Source organism: Struthio camelus, chromosome W, assembly GCF_040807025.1.
Source record: "Struthio camelus isolate bStrCam1 chromosome W, bStrCam1.hap1, whole genome shotgun sequence".
NCBI classification, from domain to species: domain Eukaryota; kingdom Metazoa; phylum Chordata; class Aves; order Struthioniformes; family Struthionidae; genus Struthio; species Struthio camelus.
Window position 1 is genome coordinate 41,349,293 of NC_090981.1, and position 26,651 is coordinate 41,375,943.

At 43.3% G+C, this 26,651-nt stretch overlaps 2 protein-coding genes across 3 annotated transcripts; both read left to right on the top strand.

The window, feature by feature from the left end:
* Window positions 1–2,263: 2,263 nt before the first annotated feature.
* Window positions 2,264–14,750, top strand: LOC104152924 (transmembrane protein 171). 2 transcript variants are annotated; one of them, XM_068924673.1, is made up of 5 exons: window positions 2,264–2,431; window positions 4,552–4,714; window positions 8,206–8,906; window positions 10,116–10,257; window positions 14,428–14,750. In XM_068924673.1, the coding sequence occupies exons 3-5, from the start codon at window positions 8,231–8,233 to the stop codon at window positions 14,651–14,653; spliced, it is 1,044 nt and encodes a 347-aa protein (XP_068780774.1). In that variant the 5' UTR covers window positions 2,264–2,431; window positions 4,552–4,714; window positions 8,206–8,230; the 3' UTR covers window positions 14,654–14,750. The 2 variants fall into 2 exon arrangements, with proteins under 2 accessions (XP_068780774.1, XP_068780773.1); XM_068924672.1 differs by lacking the exon at window positions 4,552–4,714 and having other exon boundaries at window positions 2,267–2,431.
* A 6,750-nt stretch (window positions 14,751–21,500) lies between these two features.
* Window positions 21,501–26,615, top strand: LOC138064243 (transmembrane protein 174-like). Its single transcript, XM_068925939.1, has 2 exons — window positions 21,501–22,701; window positions 23,650–26,615. Exons 1-2 carry the CDS (start codon window positions 22,073–22,075, stop codon window positions 23,750–23,752), a joined length of 732 nt encoding a protein of 243 aa, XP_068782040.1. The 5' UTR covers window positions 21,501–22,072; the 3' UTR covers window positions 23,753–26,615.
* The last annotated feature ends 36 nt before the right edge of the window (window positions 26,616–26,651 follow it).

A 26,651-nucleotide genomic window follows, 5' to 3' on the forward strand; every position in this document is an offset into this window, starting at 1 on the left:
GTTTTATGACTGTAGTCACATGACTGTAATCAGCATCCACTTAAGCCATTGAGAACTCAAACCAGGTTGAGGCTGAATCTCATGAACTGAAGAATGAGCCGTAAGACATTCTTGAAATCACTTCTCCCTTCACTGGGGTCAAATCCTGAAGCCCAACACCACAAAAAACTCAAGCGGTGGATGAAAAGGAAAGGCTGACAACAAACTCCAGAGAGAGAAATCATTTGCAAGCAGATGCTATACAACAACTTGCTACCTTTTGACAAAAGGAACAACTTTCTTTTGCCCTTTTTTTAAATTTAAGAATTTTATACACACTTTTTTTTGAGAAATGTTAGGTTAATGCGGTACAAAAGTATTTTACATAAAAAGAAAAGAGAGAGAACACACAGTGTAACATAACGCAGCAATTGTCCTCTCACTTAAGGATCATAACAGACAACTGAAGATGGTCTAGTCTCACAAGATACTTACTACAGAAGTTTTTTATTATTAAAACTGCATGTTGGAAGAAAATAGAACTAGAGTCAGATATTAGAAAATGGCAACACAGTGTAATTAAAGCTGCTTGTGTCACTGTTTTCACACATCATAAAATAGCATGACTACACATTTTGATGCTTTCTCCCCTTGCAAGACGTCAGCCTCAGCTGGTGTTCATAACAAACAGTCCTTACTTTCTTTTGTTCTATTCAAGCATTCTTCCCCCCCCCTCCTTTTTTCCACTGAAATACTTCACTTTTCACTGAACATGCAAGTAATTCTAGTCTCTCCTTATAGAGGGGCTCTTCACTACAGCACCTGAATGTTTCACATCTGTACCCCACCTCTGAACCAGCAGCAGCTGAGTTAGAGGTAAGACCCTAAAGAAAGCAGAGAACTAGTAACATCCAGGAATCTTCAGCTCTAACCTAGAGAGCTAGAAGCCCTCCAACTCCCACACCAGCTCCTGACCACACCCCACATCTGTTCTCATAATTAACAAGCCCCCATTTTTTGGTTTCTCATGCAGCTTCAATCTTTCTCCAGTTCTTCACCCAAATCCAAATCCCCTCTGAAAACCTACATACCCCTCTTTCCTTCAACTTTTAGCCAAACTGCTTCACTAACAAACAAGTCTTTAACCCACTCCCTTTTCCTTCTACCGCCAGCTTCCTGTAAACCACTTCACCTTTCACTCCTATTCTGGCTCCCCTCATTTTGACTTGCACAAAACCAGGTTTCCCTGTCCTCCTCACACCACACTAATTACAACTCCAGGCCTCAGCAGCAGGGCTGCCTCAGCCTTGTTATCATTCAGTTCCAGTCACAGCTGCATTTACTTAAAACAGGCACATACCCACCTTCCTTCCTTAGTGCTGCATCTTCTCACAGAGCTACTCTCACTTTTCTTTGCATTTCAACCTCAGCTTCCTGCTCTCTCCCGTGCTCTTGTTCTCTTGGTCACTGCCTGCACCTAGCAGGCTGGGCACACAGAAACCAGCTTTACTTATCCACTTCCACTGGCTGAATTGACTTTCCACTGAGGGAAATACAAAACAGATAAATTTGGCCTGGCTGTAACATCTAACAGTTCTCCAAGGGTACTGAAGCATTTTTTTTTAAAAGGGTTATACTGTAACTTGTTCACATTAGTCTTCCAATGTTCTCAAAGGCACTGGGTACGTGAGCCCCTGTTGCGGCCACAGTGACACAATGCTGCTGAGAAAAGGTCAGCAATCCTACCCAAAGGGGGGGGGGGGAAGGTGGTTTCACCTAGCCCCACCCTCAGACATACCTCAATGCAGCGCAAAATCCAGCAAGTCAGTTCAAGACAATTCACTTACATGAGTCCCTCAGTAATGTTAAAGCAACTAAAACAAAAAGGGACCCTGGCACAGCAGGTGAAGTACCATCTTCCCCAGAGCGCTGCTCAGCTACCTCACCTGTCAGGCAGCGACGCCTTGGGAGACACCAGGCCTCGGCCACGCACGTCTCCGGAACTGGACTCCTCAGCTAGGAAATCACCCCAGGCAGGACACGAACACATGCGTGCAGCCTCAGAGGTGGGTTACAGCCAGTTTCAGCAAGCGCGGCCAGGAAGGACCCCCGCGGCCGGCCCCAGCCCTCGGGGGCGCCGGGCCACCTCGGCCCTCGAGCAACGCCACCAACATGGCGCCGCTTCGCACCTGGCCACGCGCCGGGGCAGCCGGCGGGGCCCAGCCGCAGCCCGCGAAGGCGCCTGCGCGCAGGAGGCGACGGAGCTTCCCCGGCGTGCGCGTGCGCGGGCAGCGGCGACGGCAGCCGGGCGGGGCGGGGGCGGCGCTGCCGCAGCCCCCCGGCACGGCCCAGCCTCGGCTCCGCCCTGCCCCGTCGCAGGTGCGCGCCGCCGGGCGCAGGTGCTTAAATAGCGGCGCCGCCGAACCGCCGCGGTGCTCCGCGCCTCGCGCAGGTAAGGGGTGCTTGGCCCTGTGCTGTGGGCTCTGCTCGGCCCCGGTCCTGTGCGTGCCGCCGCCGCTCGCCGCCATGGCGCGGGGCCGCCCCGGGCGGTGCCGGGAGCGGGGCGAGACTGGGGCGTGTGCGGGGAACAACGTTGCTGCCAGGAGGTAGCTGCGTGCGGGGGGGGGGGGATTCGTGCTCGGGTGACCCCGGCCCGCCGGAGGCCGGCGGGGGGTGTTCCGCCTCTCCTGCGGCGCCGTGCTGTCCTCTGCTCTGTTGCTGTCCTCGCGGTGTTTCCGGTCCTCCCCAAATAGCGGCTGAAAAGCGGAGACCGCGGCTGTGCCTGTGTGCGTTCCTTATCTAGGACGCAAATGCCTTGGAGTAAGAGAAGCCCCTTCTTGCTGCCGGGAGGGCCTGAGCGAGCCCCCCCCCTCCCCGCAGCGGGCTCTGTGCATCCCTCCTTTGTGCTGAGCCCGGACGGGTCAGAAGGGCCTGTGCGGATTAGTCGGCTGGTGTGTGATTTCCCCAGCTGCTGCTGGTGGCGATGGCTGGACGCTGTCTGGAGATGTGCTGTCCCTGTGCAGGCTCGTGTGTCCCCAGGGCAGGTGGTGGATGAGCTGCCCCATTGTGTTGCTCGTGGTGTGCTGCACAGGACCTGCTCTTCTGCAGTCCTTGCAATGACTTGAAAGAGCACCTGTGGTGTGCTGGAGCATGAAAAGGGATCCTCTATTGCACAGTGCTTTTCCCAGATGAGGTAGAGCTTAATTACTTGTCCAGGAGCTGGCTGTGGTTTAATGCCCCAGACCAGCCCAAAAAAATTTGGACAGGAAGGCCCTGAGGAATGTGAAGTCCTGTGTCCTCTCAAAAATCTCAGTCTTTTTGCCTGTACCTTTTGCTACTTCCATGCACTTCAGCCCCATGGGACAGACCCTCTTAGAAGCTGCTCTATTACCTGTTTGAAAGGGAAAGTTGGCTCTGGTTTTAACCATGTGCATGGACCTTACCTCCATCTACCTTCTCCCTTGTCTCCTTACAAGTACTCCAGGAAATGAGATGCTTTGCCCCTGCTCACTTGCATGTAGCCAGCATGTCATGTAAAAGGTCCCTCCTCCTTCTCCCCCCCCCCACCCCAACCCTGGGGAGCTCATCATTGAATCCTGGTCCTGCCCTGGCTGTCCACATGGCATCCAACCAGCCAGTTACTAGGCTGTGCTTTATAAACTCCTCTTTGTAGCCTAGCACCCTTCTGGGGTCCTTGTGCCCAACCCTGGCATCAGGGTCAGGACGCTTTCTCCCACTGGAGAAGGGAGTGGGGAACACCTGTGGACCTGCCTTTATTCTAGCCGTTTTTCCCTTCTGGCCTGTAGGGATAGTAGCTGGCAACTCCTTCAAGGAGCATAGTTGTGTGCCTGGCACAGTTCAGAGTCCCTGATGGTTTGTGGTGAGAAGGATCCCTGATAGATGTTTGTCTGGAGACTGGTAGGATTCATCCCACTTTCTGGAACTTCCTACTGCAGCTGCTTTCCTGCACTTTTCCAGACATTCATTCCTGTCCCATCTGCAACTGTTATTTGTAACAGTTAGGTATAACTAGTAGTTATCACTACACTTATAACTACTAGTAGTTTTACCCTCTTATACTGAGCGAATATAATCATTTTTGTCAGCCCATGTAAGCAGTTTTTTGTGACATCTGCTGGCTCTTTAGGAATCCTTTTGCAAAGCTTTTAGATATCAAAAATCCAAGAGTGAGATCCAGGGGAAAAACTGTGATATGATAACAGAAAATGGAATGGGTACAGAGGTGTGAGCAGAGAAGGAAACTAGATGTAGCAGGGAGCAAAAGGAGGAAGTTAGGAGCTTAGAGTTTTGACATGGCAGCTAAGCTGGATGAAATTAAGAGGACTTCTCCTTCTAGGTAGCTTGTCCTGTCAGTATTCGTTGTTTAATTTTGAACTTGAAAAAAATCACAGAATGGCAGCAGCAACTTCCCGATAGCAATTAAAAAAATTGGAAGTATGAGGGTGGAAATATCTTAATAGAAAACTATGGGAAGGAATGGGTTGTGGCTTCTAATGGAGTTGCTGTTGTGGACTAAACATGACTTTTTTCTTTTTTGAAATAACTACACAGACTAGACCTGATCCTTCTGTTAGTGATGATCTGGCAAGAATGGGGCCTGGTCTGTGAAACAAAACAGAGGAACGGCAGTGTTTTAATTCTTCCAGTACTTTTTTCTTTTAATCCTCAGTTCCTGATCTCATATGACTGCAGGAGGATCTCAAATTTCATATGGGTAAGGGAGTAAATTTTATAGCCTAGGTAGTTGCAGAGGAAATCTTGGAAAATATGAGCTCTGAAGGCTCAAACTAGAAAACAAAAAAGTCCCAGTTTCATAATTAAAAATATATTTTTAAATTTCTTCAGTTCTCCATAATATGAGAGTTGTATTAAGTTCTATGCACACAAAGAACAAAAAACCTGAGGTGTTATTTCCTGTTCTATCTACCTGGCATGGGCCAGAATTAAAAAAGCATAAAACGCTATCATGCAAGTTAAGCTCATAACCAGACCAGCTGTGCTTCCTGTTCCCTATCCCTTATACTTAACTGCCTCCACACTGCTCAACTTTGTTCTTGCTGTTTCTGACCTGGTATTTCCATGCCTGCTCTCAAGCTATATGTAAATATGGAGGGAATATTCTCTTAAGATGTGTGCAAGTGGAGACATCTGATCTAATGGAAGTAGTTCGAACGCATGGTCAATGTAAGGCCCACATCTTTCTTAAAGTATATTTTCTTGAAACTCAAGAAATAAAGCTTAATCTTTCCTTGGGTTTACTATTAAAATTTGGTGGTAGCATAAATGAAATTAGTCCTCTTTTGGACTTTGCAGCGTAAAATCTGTGTCTTTCATCTTCAAAGCCACAGCAGACTGTTCTCAGTGTTCCTTCTTTTGTGGCATGGAAGAATTAAGAAAATATGCACATGCTTCATTTCTAATGTGTGTTTTAACTTAATCTCATAACAAGATGATTAGTGGAAGAGAAGCAGACACTGTGTTGAAGCAATGAAAACAAATCTCTAGGGTTTTTTTGAAGGGCTAAAATGTTGAATATCTCTTCACTTCACGTTGTTTCCTTTTGTCCTAATTAACTTTTACTTATTTCCCTGTTTTCCTCTCTAGAGGGTATTGCAAAGAAAAGGATTCAGACTTCTAATTATAGTGTATTGCTGTTATAATGGTTAATGTGCCCCAACAGAAAAACATCTTAAGATAGCAGTGTCTGAAATGGGTTTTTTGTATTTCAGAGGCCCTATACTTACTTTTGCGCCTGTCTTGGTAGGTCAATGACTTTGAACCACACTAGATCAATTATGAAAATAGCAAGAGCTTTCTAGACATCAGGGAGTGTATGCAGTATACTTGATAAAATTGCTTCTGGTCACTTGGGAAAGACCAGTGGAACCAGGGAAGGAGGAGTGACCAACATAATCCATTTTCTGTGCTCAGAAACAGAGCCTTCAAATGAGCTCAAACTTGTGCAGTATTGACAGTAAACTTTAGCTAAAGATCTTCAGTTTGGAATCTATCAAAATTTCTTTTTAATTTCTCTTTCTTGACAGGCAGTCCTCTCTAGGGCTCTCTGTAGCTTCTCCTCCACCCTGGCAAAGTGAAGCTGTGACTATTTCACCAAGGAAGCTTCAGCTAGCAGTTTCTCAAACCAGTTTTAATGATTGCACTCAGAACAGTGAAGGAAATACTTAACAGACTCTAGTCTGTTTACAAATAAACTGATCAGAATAATGGGCTGCATTAAGGCGGGTTCCTTACTTTTGCTCTCTGAGACTGGTTGGCTGAGATGCTTTGTGCTTTCCAGCAGTGGCCTCAACAGCTTTCTTGTGTGGAGCAGCCTGTTTCCTTGCCCTTCCAATCTTGTGCTTAATATGTGTTTTACCTGTATGCTGCTCTCGGCTTCCTCCCATACTGTTAGAGGTCCAATTTGATGCTTAGCAGTAAAACAGCTGATGGTTTCAACATTTGTGTATCTGTCTATGCATTTCTTTGAATGGGGCCCTGCTCTTAAAGATGAATGACTTGATGGATTGCCTTGTATTGCATATAGATAGATATTTATGTATTTGAGAAACTAAAGCATAGTGGCTTTTTTGGTTTGTATTTTGTTTTCATCCTTGTTGGGTACTGCAGTTACTGGGGAATAACATGGGACTTGTTGTGGCTGACACATGTTCAGCTGTTTACTTCCAGAAATCACAGAATACTTTGTTTTCCTTAGGGAATGACTGTTGTTGAGGCATGTGCGAGGAGGAGTCTTGCTTGACTTCTAGCTTTCAGTTGTCTGAATTAGCAGTTAACTAACAAACAGCAGCAATTAAATCAAATGCCTACTTCCATCTCTGACAGACTTCTCCAGTACATATCCAAGTACTTATCCAAGTCACAGGCAAAGAAGTCTGTCCTGGAAGATCCTGATGAAGGGAAGGAAGACAGGTTTAAATACTGCAACATGGGCTGGCTTTTAAATGAAAGCAATTGTAACTACTTTCCTTTCTACTGTGGACTGGAGGCAGCTTTCTCATGGTCCAGCCAGATGTGCTGTTTTTCAGAGCCTGGAATTCCCCTGGGTTTCTGGTTAGCTTTTTCTAGATGGTAGCTTCTTGGGAAGATACCTCCTGGGTTGCTAGCCACTGTGGGTAGAGGTAACCATCCAATTTCTGTAAGCCAGAGTGTCAAAGTACAGACTTCCTCATGGGTAGCAGCAGAAATAACTTTGCTAGAGCTGTCTTTGCTAGAGCGCGCCCTTCTAATTCAGTAAGGCTTTCCCTGCCCTTGTTTATCCACATCCAGCAGACTCCTCATGCCTGTTACCTTGCACAGAAAACTGCTTTGGCATCAGCACTAGTTTGTTTTCTTTTTGTCTTGCTTCTGAATCTAGCTTCCCATGGGCTTCTAGGCTTAGAAGCCTTCTGGGAACCAGCTTTGCTATATTAACTTTTTAAAGTTTTCCTGGAGTTCAGAGAAAGTCAAAAGGAAGTGTGGCAGCAATATGCTTACCAGCTCTGAGCTCAAAACCAGTGAGACTTGAAGTATGAAGTCTTTATTTAGCATAGCTTGCTTTCTTTTTTTATCTTTTCGGAACAGAACAAAAATCTTCTGTGTCCTTGCTCTTGCGGATATATAGGACAGGAATCTAGGGAGAGAAGCTGAAAAGTCTCTAACCTGGTGAAGGAGAAACATACCTTTCAAAGCATATAAATCTTGCATTAGATGTCTTTAGAGTCCAGTAATCATCAAGTACTCCTTTGAACTAAGGTTCTTTCTCTCAACTGTGTATTATCTTCCAATTCTCCTTTGGTGACAGCTGTTACTTGCTGGAAATTCAGTATAGAACCTCCTCCTAGCTTCCTCTTTTCAAGAGGAAAGCTAGTCTCTCCTTGTTGCAAAGATTCAGCCTTTGCAAATAATGCCCCTTTGACTGTAAGACTTCCTATCTAAAGAAACAATGTAGCTGTCCAACAGTAATAGTGGAGATATTACAGTTGTTTTCAGTCTAATTGTAAAGCAAGTGTTGTCTCTTCATCTGTATTCAATGACAGCAAACTTAATTAGGCCCTTTATTCCATAATGGAGATAATGCAAAACAGAAAATATACGAAGAAGATCCAATTCTAATATGCTGAGTAATCTACTTACAGGAGTGAATATTATAAAGTAGTTAGTCCCACTACTTTCTCCTTTTTGACTTATGTTTTTTTGTGTTCACAGATCTTCTGCAGTTTTCTGTCGCTGAATGCCATCAGAGGGGGAAAAAAAAAAACCTAATCTACTTGAGTCTCTTGTAATGTATCCAGGGGCTGTTCCAGGAGGTGAAGGAAATAATGGACATCATGGAAAACTTATTTTTTTCCTTTTTGTTTTTGGAGCTGTCCTGCTCTGTGCTGGATTCCTGCTTTCAGTCTTTATCCTACAGTCATGCCCATCTGGAACCTTCAGTGACTGCAATGGGGTCCTTAAGGCTGCTGGGCCTCTGCTGGCTGTAACTGGACTAGTTTGTGTTTTATTGGCACGATCAAGGGCCAGGCTCTATATAAGACAGAGACAATTGCAAAATGAGCAGGTATACAGCCTTGTTTTTTGTCAAGGGAGCTGTCAGTTTGCCCAGTTTCTTATCTTTGGATTCCTGTTTTTAACAAGTGGAATGCTAATTAGCATCCTGGGCATTTGGGTTCCTGGCTGCAGCCCCGGCTGGCAGGGTGCACAGCACAACCACACCAGCAGCTCTGAGGTGGACCTGAAGGGCTGTGGATTCCTGTCTCTGCAGATCATGGGCCCTTTGATTGTGCTCACTGGGTTATGTTTCTTCGTGATAGCTCATGTTAAAAAGAAACAAAACTTAAATCTCAGCGAAGAGTCTTGTGAAAACGAAGAACATCCTCAGAGTCCAGAATCTTTTCAAGTTACAGTAGGTGGGTGAATAATGCGTGAACTTTAAATTTGAATGTGTTTTTTTCCACTAAGAATTTACCTCTGAGTTTTAACTCGTATTGGCTCTGCATGTCTCAATTCTGGCATGTCAAACCAGACAAAACAAAGTTTTGTCTTGCATGTTTTTCAAAAGGTTACTTCAGTTATCTTTCTCTCAAGGATAAAACTGCCCCTTTGGCATCAAAAGAAACATCTGAACGTCTGTGCCGATGAAACCATGTAATCTGGCCCAAATGAGTCCATTCCTACTGCCTTTCCCAGAGAGTGAGTTGACATTGTAAATTGCAGGTCTAATATTTTAATCTTAATTTTAGCCTTGAGTGCTGCTGACCCCTTAAACAGGAGAATCTGATTCCTATGCAGTATACCATGTTTTATTGAATAATGGCCACATCTTCCATCAGATGTAATTGCAGGATGCTGCTGTTACTTGCATAACACTGAATGAACTCATTACGTTAGCAGGACGTGCTCCCCTGCATATCACAATACGCTGAATACCCTATAAACACATTCTGTGTATAGACTTTTCTAATAGCTTTTTAGCACTCACAAAGGGTAATGAGTCAGTCATAGCATTGTTCAGTCATCTGACTGACTAGAACTAAGTCCATTATGCACAGTTCTTGCCTTTTTGGCCTGTCAAGCCAATGTACAGACCTGTAACTTGGTAATTTGCAGAAAAGATGAAGGTTTGATGTCAGTTTCAGGAAAAATTAATATTTTTGTCATAACACTGGAATGGATGTGGACAACATTTATAAGAGTCTTATTTTAGGTATGCAAGGAAAACTAAATCCTTGCATATCCTTAAAGTAAACCAACAGAAATGATGTGGTTTGCACATCCAGCTTCTGAAGACAGCCAACAGTGAGGAGACTAGCATCCTGTAGCTAGATAGAACATTTTTTTTATTATAGTTGTATTTTCTAGATTAAATCCTCCATTTATGAATATGATGCATCTCTCTTGGGATAACTTTGTTTCTGAATGCACTTCCTGTGTACTTCTGCAGCGCAGAATATAACAGTTCTGTATGTGGGATCATTGCGCTCCCATCCTAAAAGATAGGTAAGTATAGATACTGTAATGCAGAACACAGGGAACTTTCTCCTAGCATACAGTCAGGATAAACAGTGGTGTGAATTTTTTCAAGGGTAGTAATTAGTGATTGGGTTTTTCCCCCCCAGGTGATGCTGTAATGGTATTCCCACCTCCACCACCTCCTTATTTTGCTGACCCTCTGTCACCAACTGTGACTCACTGTCTTATGTCAAGTGGTTTGCCTGCAAGTGAAAACCCTCCACCATACCACACTATCTTCAGTGATGGGTAAGACTGTTTTCTTGTTCATCTCTGGAAATCCAGGATGTTTCTCAAGGTATCTAAAACAATGTTATTAAATCACTGAATTAACTCTCTACTAGGAACTACGAAGTTTTCTTGTGCATCACTGGGCTTCTCAGATACCTTACTGTAAATGACATTAAAATATTCTGTGCAAAAGGAGAATCAAAACCAAAGTGCCCCCGGAGCAGTTAAATTCTTACTAGATTATAACAGAAAAGAACTTTTTTAGTGAAAAGAAAGCCTTAAATCAGTGGCCTTATCTACATATTCTTAGTTTTATTGTATGAACTGCCCAAGAGAAGGTGCCTCTGAAAGCCATGCTGCTGTAGCATGATGTCCACACTGTTGGATATTAGGAAGCCTCTGCACAACCCAGCCAGTGAGTGCTCAAGTATGACACCTGTGCCCATGCCCTGCACCCCTTGGAGAGCCATTCCAGCATGTCCTGTTCTTGCTGGGGCCTGTACCTCACTGCCTTAGGGAAAGGTCCTTGCTGGCCTGCCCTGTTCCTGCTGGGGCTGTGTTGTGATAAATGGTAACATTGCACTGTGGAGAAGAGCAGGGGGCTCTTTGGTGCTTGAGAAAGGGGGTTGTAATGCCATGGCATATCAAGATACACCTTATGCCCTTGCCCTGTGCAGCTGCAGTACAACCACTCTTCTATACATGGACTATAGGTGACAAGCTAGGGGCTGCCACCACCAAACCCAGGTGGTGAGAGGTGCTGATTCAAACATTATCTGTAACATTGTCTGTATCACAAGAACTTGGAGGGTCATCTTCCCCTCTGAGATAGCAGCAGTGAACTGCTAACTTCAGGATGAAAGAGGTCACGGCAAGAGCCACATACTGGGAGCCAGAACTAGATCTGGCTAGAAGTGAGGTACCACGTGCCAGGAGCCAGTCTGTTTTCAGGCCCTTAAGTGGTCCAAGATTGAGTAGACTTTACCTTTTAGAAGCTCCTGTGTGGGCTCCTTTTTGGTCTATAGTTCAGTAAGTTGTGTTGGGCTGGGTCATTAGGATGACTTTAGACTACAAGACTATGCTGCAGTGATGGCGCTTAGGACACTGCGGGTAAGAGCTCCAGTCTTGGATATATCTGCATTTTTAGTAGTTGGGACGTTTCTGTAATAGCTTTCTCACAGCATCCCCCTTCTCTCCACCCCCCCCCCCCACACCCCTTTAATACATAAAACAGAGATTTGGGAGGGGAGGAGGGAAACACACTCACACTAAAATGCTCTATCAAAAATGATGTGCACTTCTTGGCTACCAGGGGACACGTTCTCCTAGTGTGTTTTGGGATGGCTCCCAAACAGGAAAGAAAAAGATCGCACACCTAACATCTAGGGAAGGGAAACACCAGCTGCTTGGTTCCCACTGATTGAGGTTCAGCTTGAGGTTGATGGTTTGTGCTGAGAGGTGTGCTGTCTGATTAAACCCTAACAACACATATGCTTCACGTCCACCGTTTTCCTCCTTAAATTGCTTTTGAGACTATTTTGTTTGCCCAAAGCTGATGGGAATCTGTTGGTTCTCCTTGGTGCCCTACACATGCTAATTCAGGGTGATAAGGGCAGCTATGGGAATGTGAGGGTAATGGGGTTGATCAAGCAAAAACTTTCCAGAGGCCAATGATTCCTGTGATGAGGCAAGAATTGTTGTGTTTATTTAAAAAAAAAAAAAACAAAAAACTTGTCAAGTGCAAAAGCCTTTGCCTGTTTTCAGATTGTGATTGAAATATGTCATCTCTGAGCTGTAAAAAGCTCATATATTATTGCAATATAAGGACACCTGAGCTGGGGGGGAGGGGGCACCAAAAAGAAGCTTCCTTATTGGACCAGGTCTTGGAGTCCACAGTTGGAAGGTGTTTTGTACCAGCTGCTGTGGGTCATCGAGTTTGGTACCACACAGACTGTGTCTGTGCTGCAGCTCCAGTGTGCCCCGTGCTCCCTTCTGGCATATATGTCCCAGGCATGCATACAAAGGAAATGGGTTGGGGGGGAGGAATGACGTGCCCCAGGTGTGACTCTACATTGCTGCTGTCCCTGAAACTCCACACAGGGTAAAGTCTGAGGGAGTCTTTACTAGCATTGTCTGCAGTCCCTCAAAAAAGCAGTTCAGATTAAATACATTTAGAAGACCGGCCTGGAGTGGATCACCTGGAGAAGTTTGGGGTTATGCACAAAAACTGGGTTCTGCTCTGGTCTTATAGGCAGCTGAGAATGAGACAGAATGTCTCTTGCACCACCTGTGTGTAGAACAGTAAACAAAACTCAGAGGTCTTAAGGCAGCTTAGAATTTGAACTTGTGCTTGGTAAAATGTGTTATTGAAGGCTGTAAAAGGATGCATGCAGCACATCCTGCCCTAAAAAAGGAAAAGCAAAGGAAGGAGGGGAAAAAAGGCAAGAGGCAAAAAAAGCTAGTCTTATGGCCGTCAGATTTCCTGTGAGCGTCTTCCTGCTGGTGCTCATACCAGGTGCCCTTCCTCCGCTCCTTTTCCTAAGTAATCCCCTGTGGCTAGATCAATTGCCTCAATGTGGGAATGTCCTGTGTTGGTGCTCAAAACCTCATGTGTGGCCCCATTAACTCAATCATACCTGTCTGGACTTCTCTGGACCATAAACACGTGTACCCAAGCAGGTAGTTTGCAGCCCAGCATGTTGGGGCAATTTCTAGTGGGTTACACGTTTCTAGTTGGGACAAAACACTTCAATCTTGGATGCAGAGACCCTGGAGCTCCTGCTTTGGTGGTCTGTGGCTGGGGTGCTCCAGCTGTCTCCCTTTTCTGCTCTCTGTGGTCCTCATAGACACCCTGTGATTTGATACTGCCTCTGAGTATACCTCTCAGCCATGCCCTGCCATGGCTCAGCACCTGGTAGCAGCTAAGGTATCATAACTGTGGCAAACTGGTTCCTTCCTCCTGTCTACTCCTCTCTGGGAGGAGAAGCAGTGGCCTCATTCCTCCTAACCTGGTGCCGTGGCTGAAGATGCCAGTCTCCGGAGAGGAGTGGTGGTTTCACAGCTGGGTGGTTACTGGGCAACTGAGATTTACCTCTTCAGTCTATTGCCCTGTGTACTGTCAGCAAGTGCTGTAGGGAAGGCTGTGTTGAAGCTTGCAGGAGGCTGGGCCATGGCCTAATCCTGCCAGTGGTTCCCTTTTTCCTGCAGTCTCTTACATAGTGCCTCAGAACTGTGTCCTGTAGCATGTTCTCTTGAGATTTCCTGACTGGACTCTCTGTTCTGTCTCCCTTAAATATACACACCAATAACAGCATTAAAGATGAGATGACTATGCTGCGTTCCTGCTCCTCAGGCAGTATTTGTGGGGACACATATGTATACAGAACAGTATGAATCAGCTCTAGGAGCAAGTCATGAGAAAAGAGGATTTCTTCTTCCTTTTTTTGGGAAGCAACTGAGGTGATATGCTGAGGTCTCTTAGGCACTGAGGTCCAGCTATTGCCCAGCTCCAAGGTGAAATGATCAGGGTACTAGAGAAGGGCTAGTGGGGCCGATCAGGATCCAATTACGATCGTTAGAGGAAGGCAGTGAATACCTGGCTTCTGTCCTTGACTGTCACTGTGAGCTCAAGCAGTCCATTGCTGTCCAGTTGATTCTGTTTTTCCAGCTCTGAGCAGGATTGCTACTCCATGCCTCTCATGGATTGATGGAAAGCTTAATAAAAAATTCAAGTTGCCTTTCGTTTAAAATCTCACAGTACAAAGGACTGTGATTTTAGTGATGCAGTTCTAGCACTAGTAACAGTATTTCCTAAGGGAAGAGGAAAGTGTGGATGTGGTAGACAGGTAGACAGACAAAAAGGAGGCTACGTTAGGAGCAAAGAATTCCAAGAAAAATTAATGAGATTGTGAGACAGCCCTGCCAGAAGCAACTAATACCCTAAGCCATTCTGTGGTTGGTGATGTGAGAGGTTAGAAGGGAGTTTGTTTGCCCTTCCCCTCTGAATAATAGAGTTTTTACACAAGTCATAATGGAGCCCATAGTATGCAATCCTAATGCTTAAGCAAGTTCTTTGCTTAGGGGTGTATTACGGAGTGTGTGCGTGCATGGATGCTTATATAAGTCAAGTAGAATTTTGCTCCCTGTAGAGAAGTGAATTATACTAATAAGCAATTTTGTGTTTTATAGATTACAACTTGCAGATGATGAAAGAGCAGTTGCTATTAGAGACTATGAAACCGTATATACAATTTCTGGCAGCAGTTCACCTTCAGATATTTTACCAGTGCTGTATCTCTCCTCTGAATCACCTCCAAAATATGAAGAAAAAGAGGCATCAATAACAAATAATGAATATTCTCCATCCTCTTCATCTTCATCCATTTCCTTAGCCACATCTGACACCAGCTCCTAGAGAACTGTCAACTAGACTTCATTTTTAAATGAAATTGTGCACTCAGATTTAAGATTTTTAATGTTATTTACATTTTATAATAAAAGCAATAATGTTGGCTGTGTCTTATTTTTCATCAGAAAGCATATATGATGAATTTGGGTTTTTAAGAAATATTAGATAACGCTGGGCTTCTGAGCAAATGGTTTGAAGAGATTCAGATCACTGCAAGAACGTTAAATGTTCATCTTGTTCTGTTACAGCTTTAGTTTCTATTTTTAGTTGTTCTTTATATAATGGAGGCATTAAGTAGAGACCAAATTTTCTCCTTATTTTAAGTTTATTTTAATTAAATCTGGTTGAAGCTACAAAAAAATAATAAGGGAGTGTTGTTATTTCTATTTTTTTTATGACTTTTCTGGAAAATACTTGTTTGCAAAGTTACTGACTATAGTCTGAAATCATCATGAACAGGGATGTGTAAGATGGGGAGCAAATACGGAGAACTTAAATGGCTACTTTTTGGTCTGCCTAGTAACAAACAGCTTAATTTAGACCCTCTCTGGTCATTACGTAAGTATAATCCCCATGAAAATCAGTTTTAGCCATCAGTTAAGAGCTCTAAAGCAAAGCTGAGGATAGTTAATAAGCTAACAGTTTAACTGTGGTCATGACTGATTTCACGGGGATTTTACTATTATTATATATCATTGCTCATGGTTTATGCAAGCAGCACTGATTTATTTTGTGAGAGTGAGCTCCATTTAACAAGAGTGTTTTCCAGGAGTGGAGGTTATTTATCAGCAAATGGCTCTTTCATGGAAATGCAGACAACGCACGTTTTTTAAGTGACACAGCACTTCTCAGACCTTTGAGAAATACAACCCTCTTTTAGTGCATCTGTCTCTGTGCAACCCCCTAACTTAGCAGCAGCTCCCTTTCTCCAGGATGAGTAGTGAGAATAGGTCCTAGTTCCACTCTGTGAACGTTTACACCCATTCCTGCATTGAAGGATTTTCTTCTAGTAGATAAGGATAATTAGCAGGAACTGAGTTGCTGCTAACCTTTGACACTTTATAACTTGGTCTGAATCCTATTGCAACCCCCTGATTTGAGAACAACTCACCCGGTTTTGTGCCCAGAAGCAGAAGGTGGGCAGAGCTACTATTTGGGCTTGGTTCAGCAAGGTGAATTTACCAGGGTGAAAACATCTTACAAGAGCGATCTCTGTCTTGTTCGACCAAGTCCCTGAACACCTGCATGCTCTAGGACCTCGACTACAGCAGGACTTGTGTTTTACCTTGCTGAATTTTGGGGAAGTTGACTGGAACAGAATAAGCTTTGAATTAAGTACTCAGGTTCCCTTCTGTACCTCATGTTATCGTCTGTGAACGTGCCTCTCAGCAGCACCGTTCTTTAGAGAGATGCTTAGGAGCTCCTGCCTTTGACCATTTATTTCCATGTCTGCACTGCTCCCTCAGTTGTGCTGGGGTGGTTCTTTGTGGGGCCACACAAAAACAAACAAGCTGGTAAGGGGGATATTTAGCCAGCAATAGAGCTGAGGGGCTGATGCACGCGGAGTAATGAGCAAGCACAGCAGGGAGAGGGATTTAGTATGTGGGAGCTGATTAGACTAGCATGACTCAGCCATGGAAAATGTCCATGGAATGACATTTGAAGAAGGGGATCCACAAGAGCCAGCATGCTTTCTGCCCCTTCTTCCTTCCCTCAGGTTTTTGTAAGTAGTTATTTTTTTAAAGGCTGCTGTTCCTTAAATGCCTTCTGAATCAAAGCTATTGTTTGCTTTTTTTTTTTCTTGTATTTAATGTTTGTGTTTCTAACCTGGTTTCTTACAATGGACCCCTACATGCGTCATGCATACAAAGGTTTGCACAGGTGAAAGGAGCTTTTCTCTGATTCCGGTTCTGTCATGCTACTATATAAGATATGCAGAAGCTGGGATATTTTACCTTAAAAATCCTATGCAGACAAAGACCCACGTGGGCTTTGTTCTGTTGTTTGCATTACTGGTGAACGCTCATTTGTTGAAAAGCTAAAAAAGCAACGAGTGCTTAATGAAAACAGAAATAGATTTCTTTTAAGTATACCATAATCTTTTTTCCGAAAAAAAAAATACAGTCACGTCTGATTCCTGTCTGTAATGTTATTAACCTTTTGTGTTTTCTGCAATTTGCTCATTCAGTTGTTCACAAGATGTACCCAAGAGACCAGATAAGTCAAGTCAAACATGTTGACTCTGAGCTGAGTCCTCTGGAAATGAAACGTAATCTTCCTATTTTTCTTCAGTGTTACTGTTTTCACCTTCTATTGCAGAATGTCCAGCATGGATCACTTCATTTCTCAAAAAACAACCTCCATGGAATGCATGCTTTTTAAAGCTGTTGGCCTGACTCTTCAGCCTGCTGAATGCATCTGAATTTACAGGGAGGGGTAGGTGTTACTTACTTCTGGAAAAAGAGGCGTGAGCACAGAATTTCCCTGTATATCATTTTGAGAGGACACTTAGTAACAACTTACAGCTGTGTAAGCATCTTTTCTTTTTCACCTGGAGGGTCATTCCTTTAAAACTCACTGGATGTGCTGGGTGCATCTCCATAACCAACTTAACACGGGAACTAACACAGCCAGGGCAACAGTATTTGCTTACTGTGTTGTCAAACACAGTAAGCTCTATTTGTACAAGGTTAGAGAATGTGATTAAGAGGCTGGCAGATCTGCCTCCACCACTGATGTCTACCACTGTATGAACAGCATTAATGGGAGGAATTTTTGACGGGGGGAGCAGAGGTGAAATGTCCATATTAGAAAGGAAGCAACACCTTGTAAAACCATAAAAGTAGCTTAAAATAATACTGAATAGCATTTTTATTGAGGAAGTGACATACTTTTCTAACACACTAATGGTGCTACAACCCCCTTTTTGCCCTAAGGTTAGCTAAAGTGCTTAACCTGACATATAAATGCTAGGGAGCAAATCAAGTTGGTTACTGATTCCCACTTACCTAAACAGGCAAAGTGGGAGGTAAGGGCTGCTTTTCCTCTGTAAGTGAAGTTATATCTTCATTGCTGAATGCACTGACATTGTTCTTCCATTTGGAACACTACCATCATTTGGATACGAAAAGGATTCACAAATATATAAATAGATGCCTCTTCCCTAAGATAACTCTTTCCTCCTGCATCACTACCACTTAGAAAACATAAGAACTAACTCATCTAAAAAACTGAAATTGCATAGGTCTCTAAAATGATCCTGCATTATCAGGATAGCTGCTGCACATATACATTGTTAGATCGCACCCACTCATCCTGGCCCTTTGTGGTTTGTAGATATGTCCTTAGGAGGCAGATCTGAAAGATTCGTGAAGCACAAGAGAATTTCTGATTCTTGCTTTCCCATTAGTCAAACTTCTAAATAAAATCCCATGTCCTTTGCTGTTTCCTTAAAGTCATCCATGGGAAAAGGGGCTGTTGCTATTCACACTCATTGCTCTGTTCTGTCTCTCCCACTATCCCTTTTCCATCATACCTTTTAGAGCAGGGATGGCCATGGTCTATTTGCTCATGGGTCATTTCTGCGTCCAGGCAGATACTCCTACCAATACCTTCATGTTTCGGCAGCTAATGTGTCAACCTTCATCCAGATTTGTGCTCCTTCCTCTATCATACGCATGTATCTACATACCTACTTACGGAAATACCTTCAATTTAGTTGCCCTGCTTACAAGGTAGCATACCATAGGAGCAGATAAAAACACCTTATAGGCTGGATATGGTTCTGGGCTGCTGGCTGAACTACCCATTTCAGCATATTCACTCTTTGAGGCTGGCATTGCAGTGGTAGAGGGCCCAGAGTGTGAGGCCCACTCATGGTTGTTCTTTAGGTACTAGTTTAATACACATAATTCATCTTTTTCACTACAGATGCCAAATACAGTATACTTCCTGTAGGAAAAAGTCCCTCTTAATAGAATCATTGGCTACTCTATCTCCTTATGACTCAATATCCGATTATGGGGTGGGGGAGGATAATTTGAACCTATTCTTTTAAAAGCTGATCAGTATGCAATACCATAATATAACTTAGTTTTTTTTTTAATGGCATCTTTTTAATGCTCTATAACTCTGTCCCTGACTATATTACAGGCGTATAAGAAAATATAACCTTACTAAATTAGGCTTATAATGTGAACAACTATGTAAAAATTAATAGCGGAAGAGGAGGAAAAAAGGATTAAGTGAAGGCCTGTCAGTGTATATTAGGATGACTCTTGAAACAGGTTAGAGAATTGAGGAGGTGCACAGCACTACAGAAAATCTGCTTCCAACAGCAAGCACTGCAGGGGAAGACTGCATTAGTGACAGAAAATTATGCTGAGGAACAGAAAGCAGAGCATTGTCAGACTGAGAGGTCTGGGTTCAGGCGTAAGGACCCTGAAGCAGACCAGAACAAAACTGCAGCGATACCTGAAAACAACACCCACTTCGAAAAAGGATCCCAAAATGAATCAAGGAACCACTTGAAGATAGTGGGGATGCAGTCTCCCCTTTGACTGTATGACAAAACTGATAGCAATCTTCTGCAGGACATAACGATCCTACTGTAACTAAATCAGAAAGATTTCACCAACTCAGTTCAATCTGTTAGGTTTTACAAAACTGCTTTATTTTGTTTAGCAGTTATTCCAGATAAAAGGGATGCATTTAGTAAATCAACATCTTTAAGTGAGTTCCCAGAATATCCATTTACTCAGCAAAGCAAAGTATCAGCCTTAAAAAATCAATGTGAGCTGGTAATCTCTTAGACCTTGACCGCTACCTAAATGCAGCACTGGCACTGTAATGTAAAGGGAGAAACATGGGGAAGGTTAGAGTACGTTATATCCTAAAGACAAAGGGGTGCAGTTTACAAGGAAAAGTGGAATTTTAATTTAGATATGACTGTACCAAACAATAAAAGAAATATTTTTCATCCCATTTTCAAAGTTAAGTGGCAAGTAGTGTTGGAAGAAATCACTTGTACTCTCCAGTTATACAGTGCACTTGCTTGATCCTCAGCACGGTATGTCCTAGGCCAGAGACAAAGAACGTAAACCATGGGGTAATGCAACACATGACTTGGAAAACACTGACTCCAGCAAGCATCTAGGGAACATTGTATAGGACTGAAGAAGTGCTCCAGGACAATGCTCCTGCAAATAGTGGTTGAGCAGTTCTTGAATCAATGAGAGTAGGAAGGCGATATTACATCTGTACATGCCATTAGTGAGACTACTATAATGATATAATAGCGCTTTAAAAAGGATGTTGGAAAATTTGGAAGATTCAGTGAACAAAGACAAGAATGATTCATGGTATGGAAAAATGTGACTTCCAGAGAGCAGTAACAGACATTCATTCCATTTAGTTTACCAAATATAAGGTTAAAGGTGACTTAGTTTTGGCTATAATTACCCATAATGAGAGCTTATCTAACAGTTTAGAACTTTTTCATTTAGTTGTAGTAATATGTCCACTACACTGTGGGACCTAATGCTTAGAGCAAGTGGTGCACAGAGCCCTGGCTAGAGCTGGTTCTGAGGGAAGGCCTGATCTTGAGTATGTTTGTAGGAAAATATGTTGGCACCCTCAGTAACAGAAGAATTTTAGGAACAGCCATAATACTGTCTTCAGCAACTTCCCAGATTTTTTTTTAAGTAGTCCAGCACTAATATTCCTCAAGGTCCATCTGCTGACAAATGAGAACAGAAAGATACATCTGCACTGACATTCAGCATCAATTCTGAATACATTGAATTCTGTAAGCAGGCAACTTCAGAACTGAACTCTTATCACACTGCGCGATAAGCATGCACAGTAGACTAAAGGCACCTTCACTAATTTTGAAGAAGCAGTCTGAAAAAAAGGTGTGTTTTCTAGATCTGGGGCTATTTTTACTTTTGAAATCTCAGGATAAACTTGCTTCCACAGAGCTATTAGTAGCAGGAAATAGCATTATACATCCTTCCACCTGAGGAATAATCTGTATGTTGCTTGTACTCCCCTGCTATGCTAATCAAAACAGATTGAGTAGTTGAAGATTCTTGCTCCTTAAGGATTTACACAAAGACATTCTATCAGAACACTCTGACAGCAATTACTTTATTCTGAAACTGTTTATGAGATATGGATAAGCAATCCTAGTGTATCCTGGCTTAGGGCTTGATCCCACTGAAGTCTGTGGTATTTATTTCAGTAGGAGAAGAAGGAGACCTATAGGAATAAATACTCTTCTGCAAACAGCTTGGGTATGTGTAGACTACAAACTAGCTGTTGCCAGGATACTGTATTAATCCTGCCATTATTGCAGTGCAGGTTTCAAACATGAAGTCCCGGGAATTAAGGGAATATGGGGAATCTATTAGCCATACATTTTTGTCAGAAGGAAATTTCAACAGAACAATTCATTGTGATAAAAAAGAAATATTCTGGGTACTTATGAACACAGAACTTACCTTATAGGATGAGACCCCTTACTTACCAGGTTTAACACTGCAGGATACACTTGCTCATTCCTGCAACTGTACACCATTCAGGGAATGCAGCCATTGTTTAGTCTAAACTCTAAGGAAAGGGTGGAGATCCCACAGCAAAAAATGTCCACAGTTACGGGGAAATTGCAGAGTAATTATGCTACCTTCATACAGCTGAAAAGCTTTGGCTTGCCTGAAATAACTTTTCTCCTGTAACCTGTCAGGCTGTTCAGCACTCACCACCTTGTTTCTGCTTACTCTCCCATTCACCCACTAACCCTTACTGGCAAAATATCAGAAAGCTTACTCTGATATTTTTCAACCGCAGAAGTTCTGGACTGCAGAAAGAGCTGCAATACAGGGCCAGACGTGGCTATAAATGTCACACTTCAGAACACCAAAGCGCTCACCACGATGGTCATGTATTTTCCTGCAGATCTGGGCGGTCAGAGTGGTTGCCCAAGGAAAGTGAGTGACTGAGTCATCGCAGTGCTATTGACTAAATGTATGCTGTCCATATGTTGGATGCGTCAGCTGGCAGAGGGCCCAGGAAAAGCTGTGGTGTCTGCAGCTTCCTTTCTTTCCCATCTGGCATGGGCACAGTGAGGAAGTATCAGCGGGTGCCAAATTAAAGAAGAGGATAAACAAAGGGACAAGTAACCATGAAAGGGTGAAGCCATTTCGGAAGCATTGGTGGTAATTCAAGAAGTCTTAAGTGATCACTTCAAGCCTCACTTCCCAGACCTTTATTCCTCTAAGCAAAGTTTATTCTTTCACATGATGGACTCTGTTAACCACACTGCACAAAGTTCTTGTATAATTAACCTGAACCTTCGACTTTATATGCTCAGCAGAGTGCCTTACAAACACTCTTTCTGTTGAGGCAGAAGAGACGCTACATTCAGTAATGGAGCAGAACAACAGTGTAGAAGATTTCTCCCTGAATGTATTTTCTGTCGCTCCTTATCAGCCTAACAGATCTGATGTCCTGGTGTCAGATGGTGATAAAGCTGGTGCCACTTTGCTCTTTTCAGGTGTGTTTTTGGGGCTGGTAGGGATCACATTCACCGTAATGGGATGGATAAAGTACGACGGCATTACTCACCTGGAATGGACTCAGTTACTAGGGCCTATTCTGCTTTCTGTTGGGGTGACTTTTATTCTGATTGCTGTTTGTAAATTCCACATGCTTACATGCAAATCCTGTAAAGAAAGAGACGAAAATGCATCAGACATCGACCAGATGGCAAGTGGACAGTCCTTTGTTTTCACCGGAATTAACCAGCCTATAACTTTCCATGGTGCTACAGTGGTACAGTATATTCCTCCACCATACCCAGCTCAGGAAGGCATTGCTGTGAACCCAGCCTACTTTCACCCTGTGCTCAGCTGCTGTGGTGCTGGTTCCTCTGGTGCCACACCAATTCCTACCCCAGACTCTCCTCAGTTCTGCCCTGCTTACTCTCTCGATAACCCAGCTTTTACTGAGGACGAGGACTATGCTACTTACCCCCCAGAGGACACAAGGACTCAGAGGTAAGTCTTCTGCAATGCCTTAGTATACTTGGACACAAAATTCTGAATATTTTTAAGTGCCAAGTATGATTTCAAAGGAAACATGCTACTGCAGGGTGTTATCCTTCTTTGTTATCCTTCTTCAGACTTTTTTTTTTGCTTTGTTAGTAGTATTTCTAGAGTAAAAACTATGGAGGCACACTTTTCCTGGCAAGCATTTTCATCCAGATTAAATTCACTTATAAATCCCACTCAATTTTCAATGTACTAAATCTCTTGTTATTTTCAAAGATATTACTACATAAGCTCCTCTCTGTGGATTTTTTTTATGCTTATCTTATCTTACTACCTTTTGATGACTGTTGACCAGAAGGTTATATGTATGGATAGAAGATTCCACCCAAACAGAATCACAGTACAAGAGCCGGTGTACAAACAGTGTTTTTGTGACAACAACAGATCAGTTCAGTACCAGATGTTCTCCCTGCTAATTATGCACTCTCCTCTGCCACTGCAGCAACCTTCCAGCCTTTATTTTGTTCTTACTTTTGAAGTATATACAGATCACTGATATTACAGAGCAGTGTGAAACTACTTTATTCAGATATAAAATAATTTTATATAGTTATTTTTATTTACATCCTTCCTAGAATATAATTCATTTAGTTCCTGTATCAAAGTGTATTTGAAAAATTGCTGGCTAACTCACTGTCCTCAGCACCATGGGTGACACACAGGCAGTATGCAAATGCAGGTCACATCTTGACATGATTATACTTTATACAAAGAATAATACAGCAAATGGTTGGATTGCAGTAAAACTTCATCTTGTAACATTTTCTCAAGCAAAACTCTCACTGAAGTCAAGAAGTGCTTTGGCTGGACAAGGGTGACAGGACACAGCAGTGAGGTTACTGGTATGCTTTGTGTTTGTTCTCTTTTTGCTCCAGCTCCTCTTTCTATTTGCAGGTCAGACGACAGTTCTGATGAGCCAGAAGAATTGCTAGAAGACTATGCCTGCCATGACCTATCACCTCCCCGTTATGAGGAAATATACCCACTGTCTTCATGAAAAGTATAAAATAAGCATGGACAATGGACTGCACTTCTAAGAGATGCCAGCTTTTCAATTCCCAAGTATCTTTCTTCTAAATACTTGCATGCTAAGCAAGTGTGAACAAGAGCTTCATCCTGATACGGAGTTCAGTATCACTGAAGAAATTTAACCAACTCCTTCTTGCATTTAACCAATCACTTCTTTTTCTCCCTCAGAATTCACTAGCCCTTTGCTATGCAGCAAAGCTATTATACTCAGGGACCAAAATCCATATTAGGGTTCCTAAGCAAGGAGCCTGAATATCAGACCTATTGAAATCAGTGTGAGCTGTGAATGTACAAGGGCTTTGCAGAAGGTCATGACTGCTTCTGCAGTTTCCGCATCATTAGAAACCACTTGATTTATTCCTGAGCTATTTTGCCTCTTAATTGCGTGGGAAACTTCAGAAATGCCCAAAGGTTTGATATACCAAAGTGCCTATAATATCTTAATCCTGTCTAATTCCTTAGCCTACTCGCTCGCGAGTAAACCCAGTCCATAGATTAGACTTCCTCTGCTTGGTTTACCTGCAGGACCCAGTCAGCAGGCATCCTCATCCCCCTGTTTCCCATCAAGATTCCTTATAATTAATAGCCCCAAGTGAAAATGGCACCTTCCTGAAGCCTTGACAGAGGACTGTGGTCCTACCAGTCTTGAGGGCTTTAACAGTCGCAGCTCCTGTCTGCTGCAGCCTCACTGCAGAGGGAGAGCTGTGGTGCAAGCCCTCCTGAGGTCCCTTCTTTTCTGCACGTGGGGCCTAGGCACACAACTCAGGGCTGTAGGTCCTCCTAGAGCATCCAGGTAACTGCATCCTTCAGTGAACTTCTATGCTCAAGTTCTGCTTTCAAGATCAGTATGATCAGCTCTAAAACCTTGCAATCCAGAGCAGTGGTCCTGAAAAGCCTGGCTCAAGGGGTTCTAAACCCCAAGACAATAAATATACCATGAGTCTTTTCATTTTTATTTTTTACTTCCACGCATGCCTAAAGTTCAGCTTCTGAGTATGCTTAGAAGTGCCCTGACACAGCTGCACAAGTCAGTACTTACTCTGTGCAGGAGCCCCACAGGTATTTCCCGCCAATCTCCCTTGAAGGGCTCAAGCCCAGAGCCACTCTCAGCCCATGCCTGGTTGGGCAGGCAACGCACCAAATGCTGCTAGAGGGCAATGGTCACAGTCCAAGCAAGAGAGCTGTGCTGCTGGTGTGCACTCAGGCCAGTCTCCTGGCTTTGAATAGCACAGTCGAAGGCAGCAATCAATTTCTGAATGTGTGAACTGTCAATTTGCCAACACAACTGTTTCAGTTCCAGCCAGTTGTCATTAGTCTGTGAGGACTTCCTGCACTCAGAAACAAACCGCATCCAGAGAGGCCCCCAGGAGCTAACATGCCACAGAGCCCAGTGCACCCAGATGCAGCCTGTGAATGCTCAGGTGCTTTGGGCTGGAGGAGCCAGGTGCTGAGCAGGCAGATGAATACAGGATGCACCTGGCTGCACAGCTGGAACGCACTAAGTGCCCACGCAGCCTCACTAGCGATCAGGATACATAGCTCTGGAGGGAGAGATGCATTCAGGCTGTGCACCAGTTGCGTGAAGCTCCAGATGCACACTGACCTCCCTGTCCTGCTTATTTAGAAGACGCCAAGAAATTAAGCTTTTTTGGAGGGGCACAAGAGACAGCAAGCTGCTAGAGTAAGTGCTGCGCTCTCCAGTGCTAGAAATGACACCAATAGAGGTCATATTTGGGACAGAGCATTTAAGCTGACTCAAAGCGGGACTAGCAACTGTAGCAGCATCTACCAGACAGTGACTATTAACCAAGTGCAAGGTTTTCTCACTAGAGAAATATAGGGCATGAAGAATTCAGCATCAATAGGCCTGCTGTTAGTGGGAAGCATGTGTAGCTTGGAAAAGGCAGGTACTCTTGTGTTCAGCCTAATTTCCACAGGATTAAGTAAGAGAACAGCAGGTCTAAAAAGAAATGCAAGGTGCTCTTATCGAATCACTTGCTCCTCTTCCAGACTTTACACAGAGGTGAACTCATCCTCTGCAGCAGGAAACTGGAAGGTCCCAAATCCTCAGTTAGCTCCACGTGGACAGATCCCTGCACTTAGTACACAGCTTGCTGACGAGTGCTGCAGGAAGAGAGGTTAGGCTTGATGAAGCCAAATGTGGGATCAAAATTTTTATCCAACCTCCCTCCCCTGCAACAAGAAAATGCCTTCAGTCACAAACCAGAGACTTTTTTTGCTGCTTTTTTTGCAAATACATGGAAAGGTATGTTTCATGGAGTAATCATGGCTTTATTTTTATGATGTCAAGTCATGTTGTCAGGGTAAATGTGAGAAATCCAGAAAGTTGCACTTGAGATTGTATATGGGTTTTCAAGTTTACTTTTGTAGATATTAAGTTCATTGAAAGAGCCTTGAGTTTCTTTTTAGAGAGAAAGTTGAATAAATAAATTTAAATAATTACATATTAAAATAGTCTTGACCCATCAGATGAAATCTGTCCCCATTCTATAGGAGTGCTTTAGTGCTGTATTTGAATTATTTGAAAAGTTCCAGTCTGATGACATTTCTTTGCCATTCTGATTGCTGTTTTTTAAGAATATGGCAATAGTCTATGAAAGCTTTTCTTTCTCCTCTTCCTTCCTCCTTTCACTTTCATCTTTTTTCCATTTTAACACATTTCTTCCATTAGCTTTTTTTTTTTTTGCTTTTATTACCGTATTCTCAGTGATGTAACTGTCACATTAATTCAACTCTGAGCGCTCTGACCGCTTATTTGTCCTACGATGTATGAAAGAATAAACATATTTAGGCAGCTCTTCAACCCAGGTAAACTGGCACAGCTCCATTGATTATACTGATTTAAA

What these genes read in the sequence shown, in the direction of transcription:
- LOC104152924 (XM_068924673.1), top strand. Translation starts at nt 8,231, where the DNA reads ATGCCATCAGAGGGGGAAAAAAAAAAACCTAATCTACTTGAGTCTCTT. An exon ending in ATCTTTTCAAGTTACAGTAG is followed by an intron (nt 8,907 to 10,115) that starts GTGGGTGAATAA and finishes TTTCCCCCCCAG; the next exon opens with GTGATGCTGTAATGGTATTC. An exon ending in CACACTATCTTCAGTGATGG is followed by an intron (nt 10,258 to 14,427) that starts GTAAGACTGTTT and finishes TGTGTTTTATAG; the next exon opens with ATTACAACTTGCAGATGATG.
- LOC138064243 (XM_068925939.1), top strand. Translation starts at nt 22,073, where the DNA reads ATGGAGCAGAACAACAGTGTAGAAGATTTCTCCCTGAATGTATTTTCT. An exon ending in GAGGACACAAGGACTCAGAG is followed by an intron (nt 22,702 to 23,649) that starts GTAAGTCTTCTG and finishes TTCTATTTGCAG; the next exon opens with GTCAGACGACAGTTCTGATG.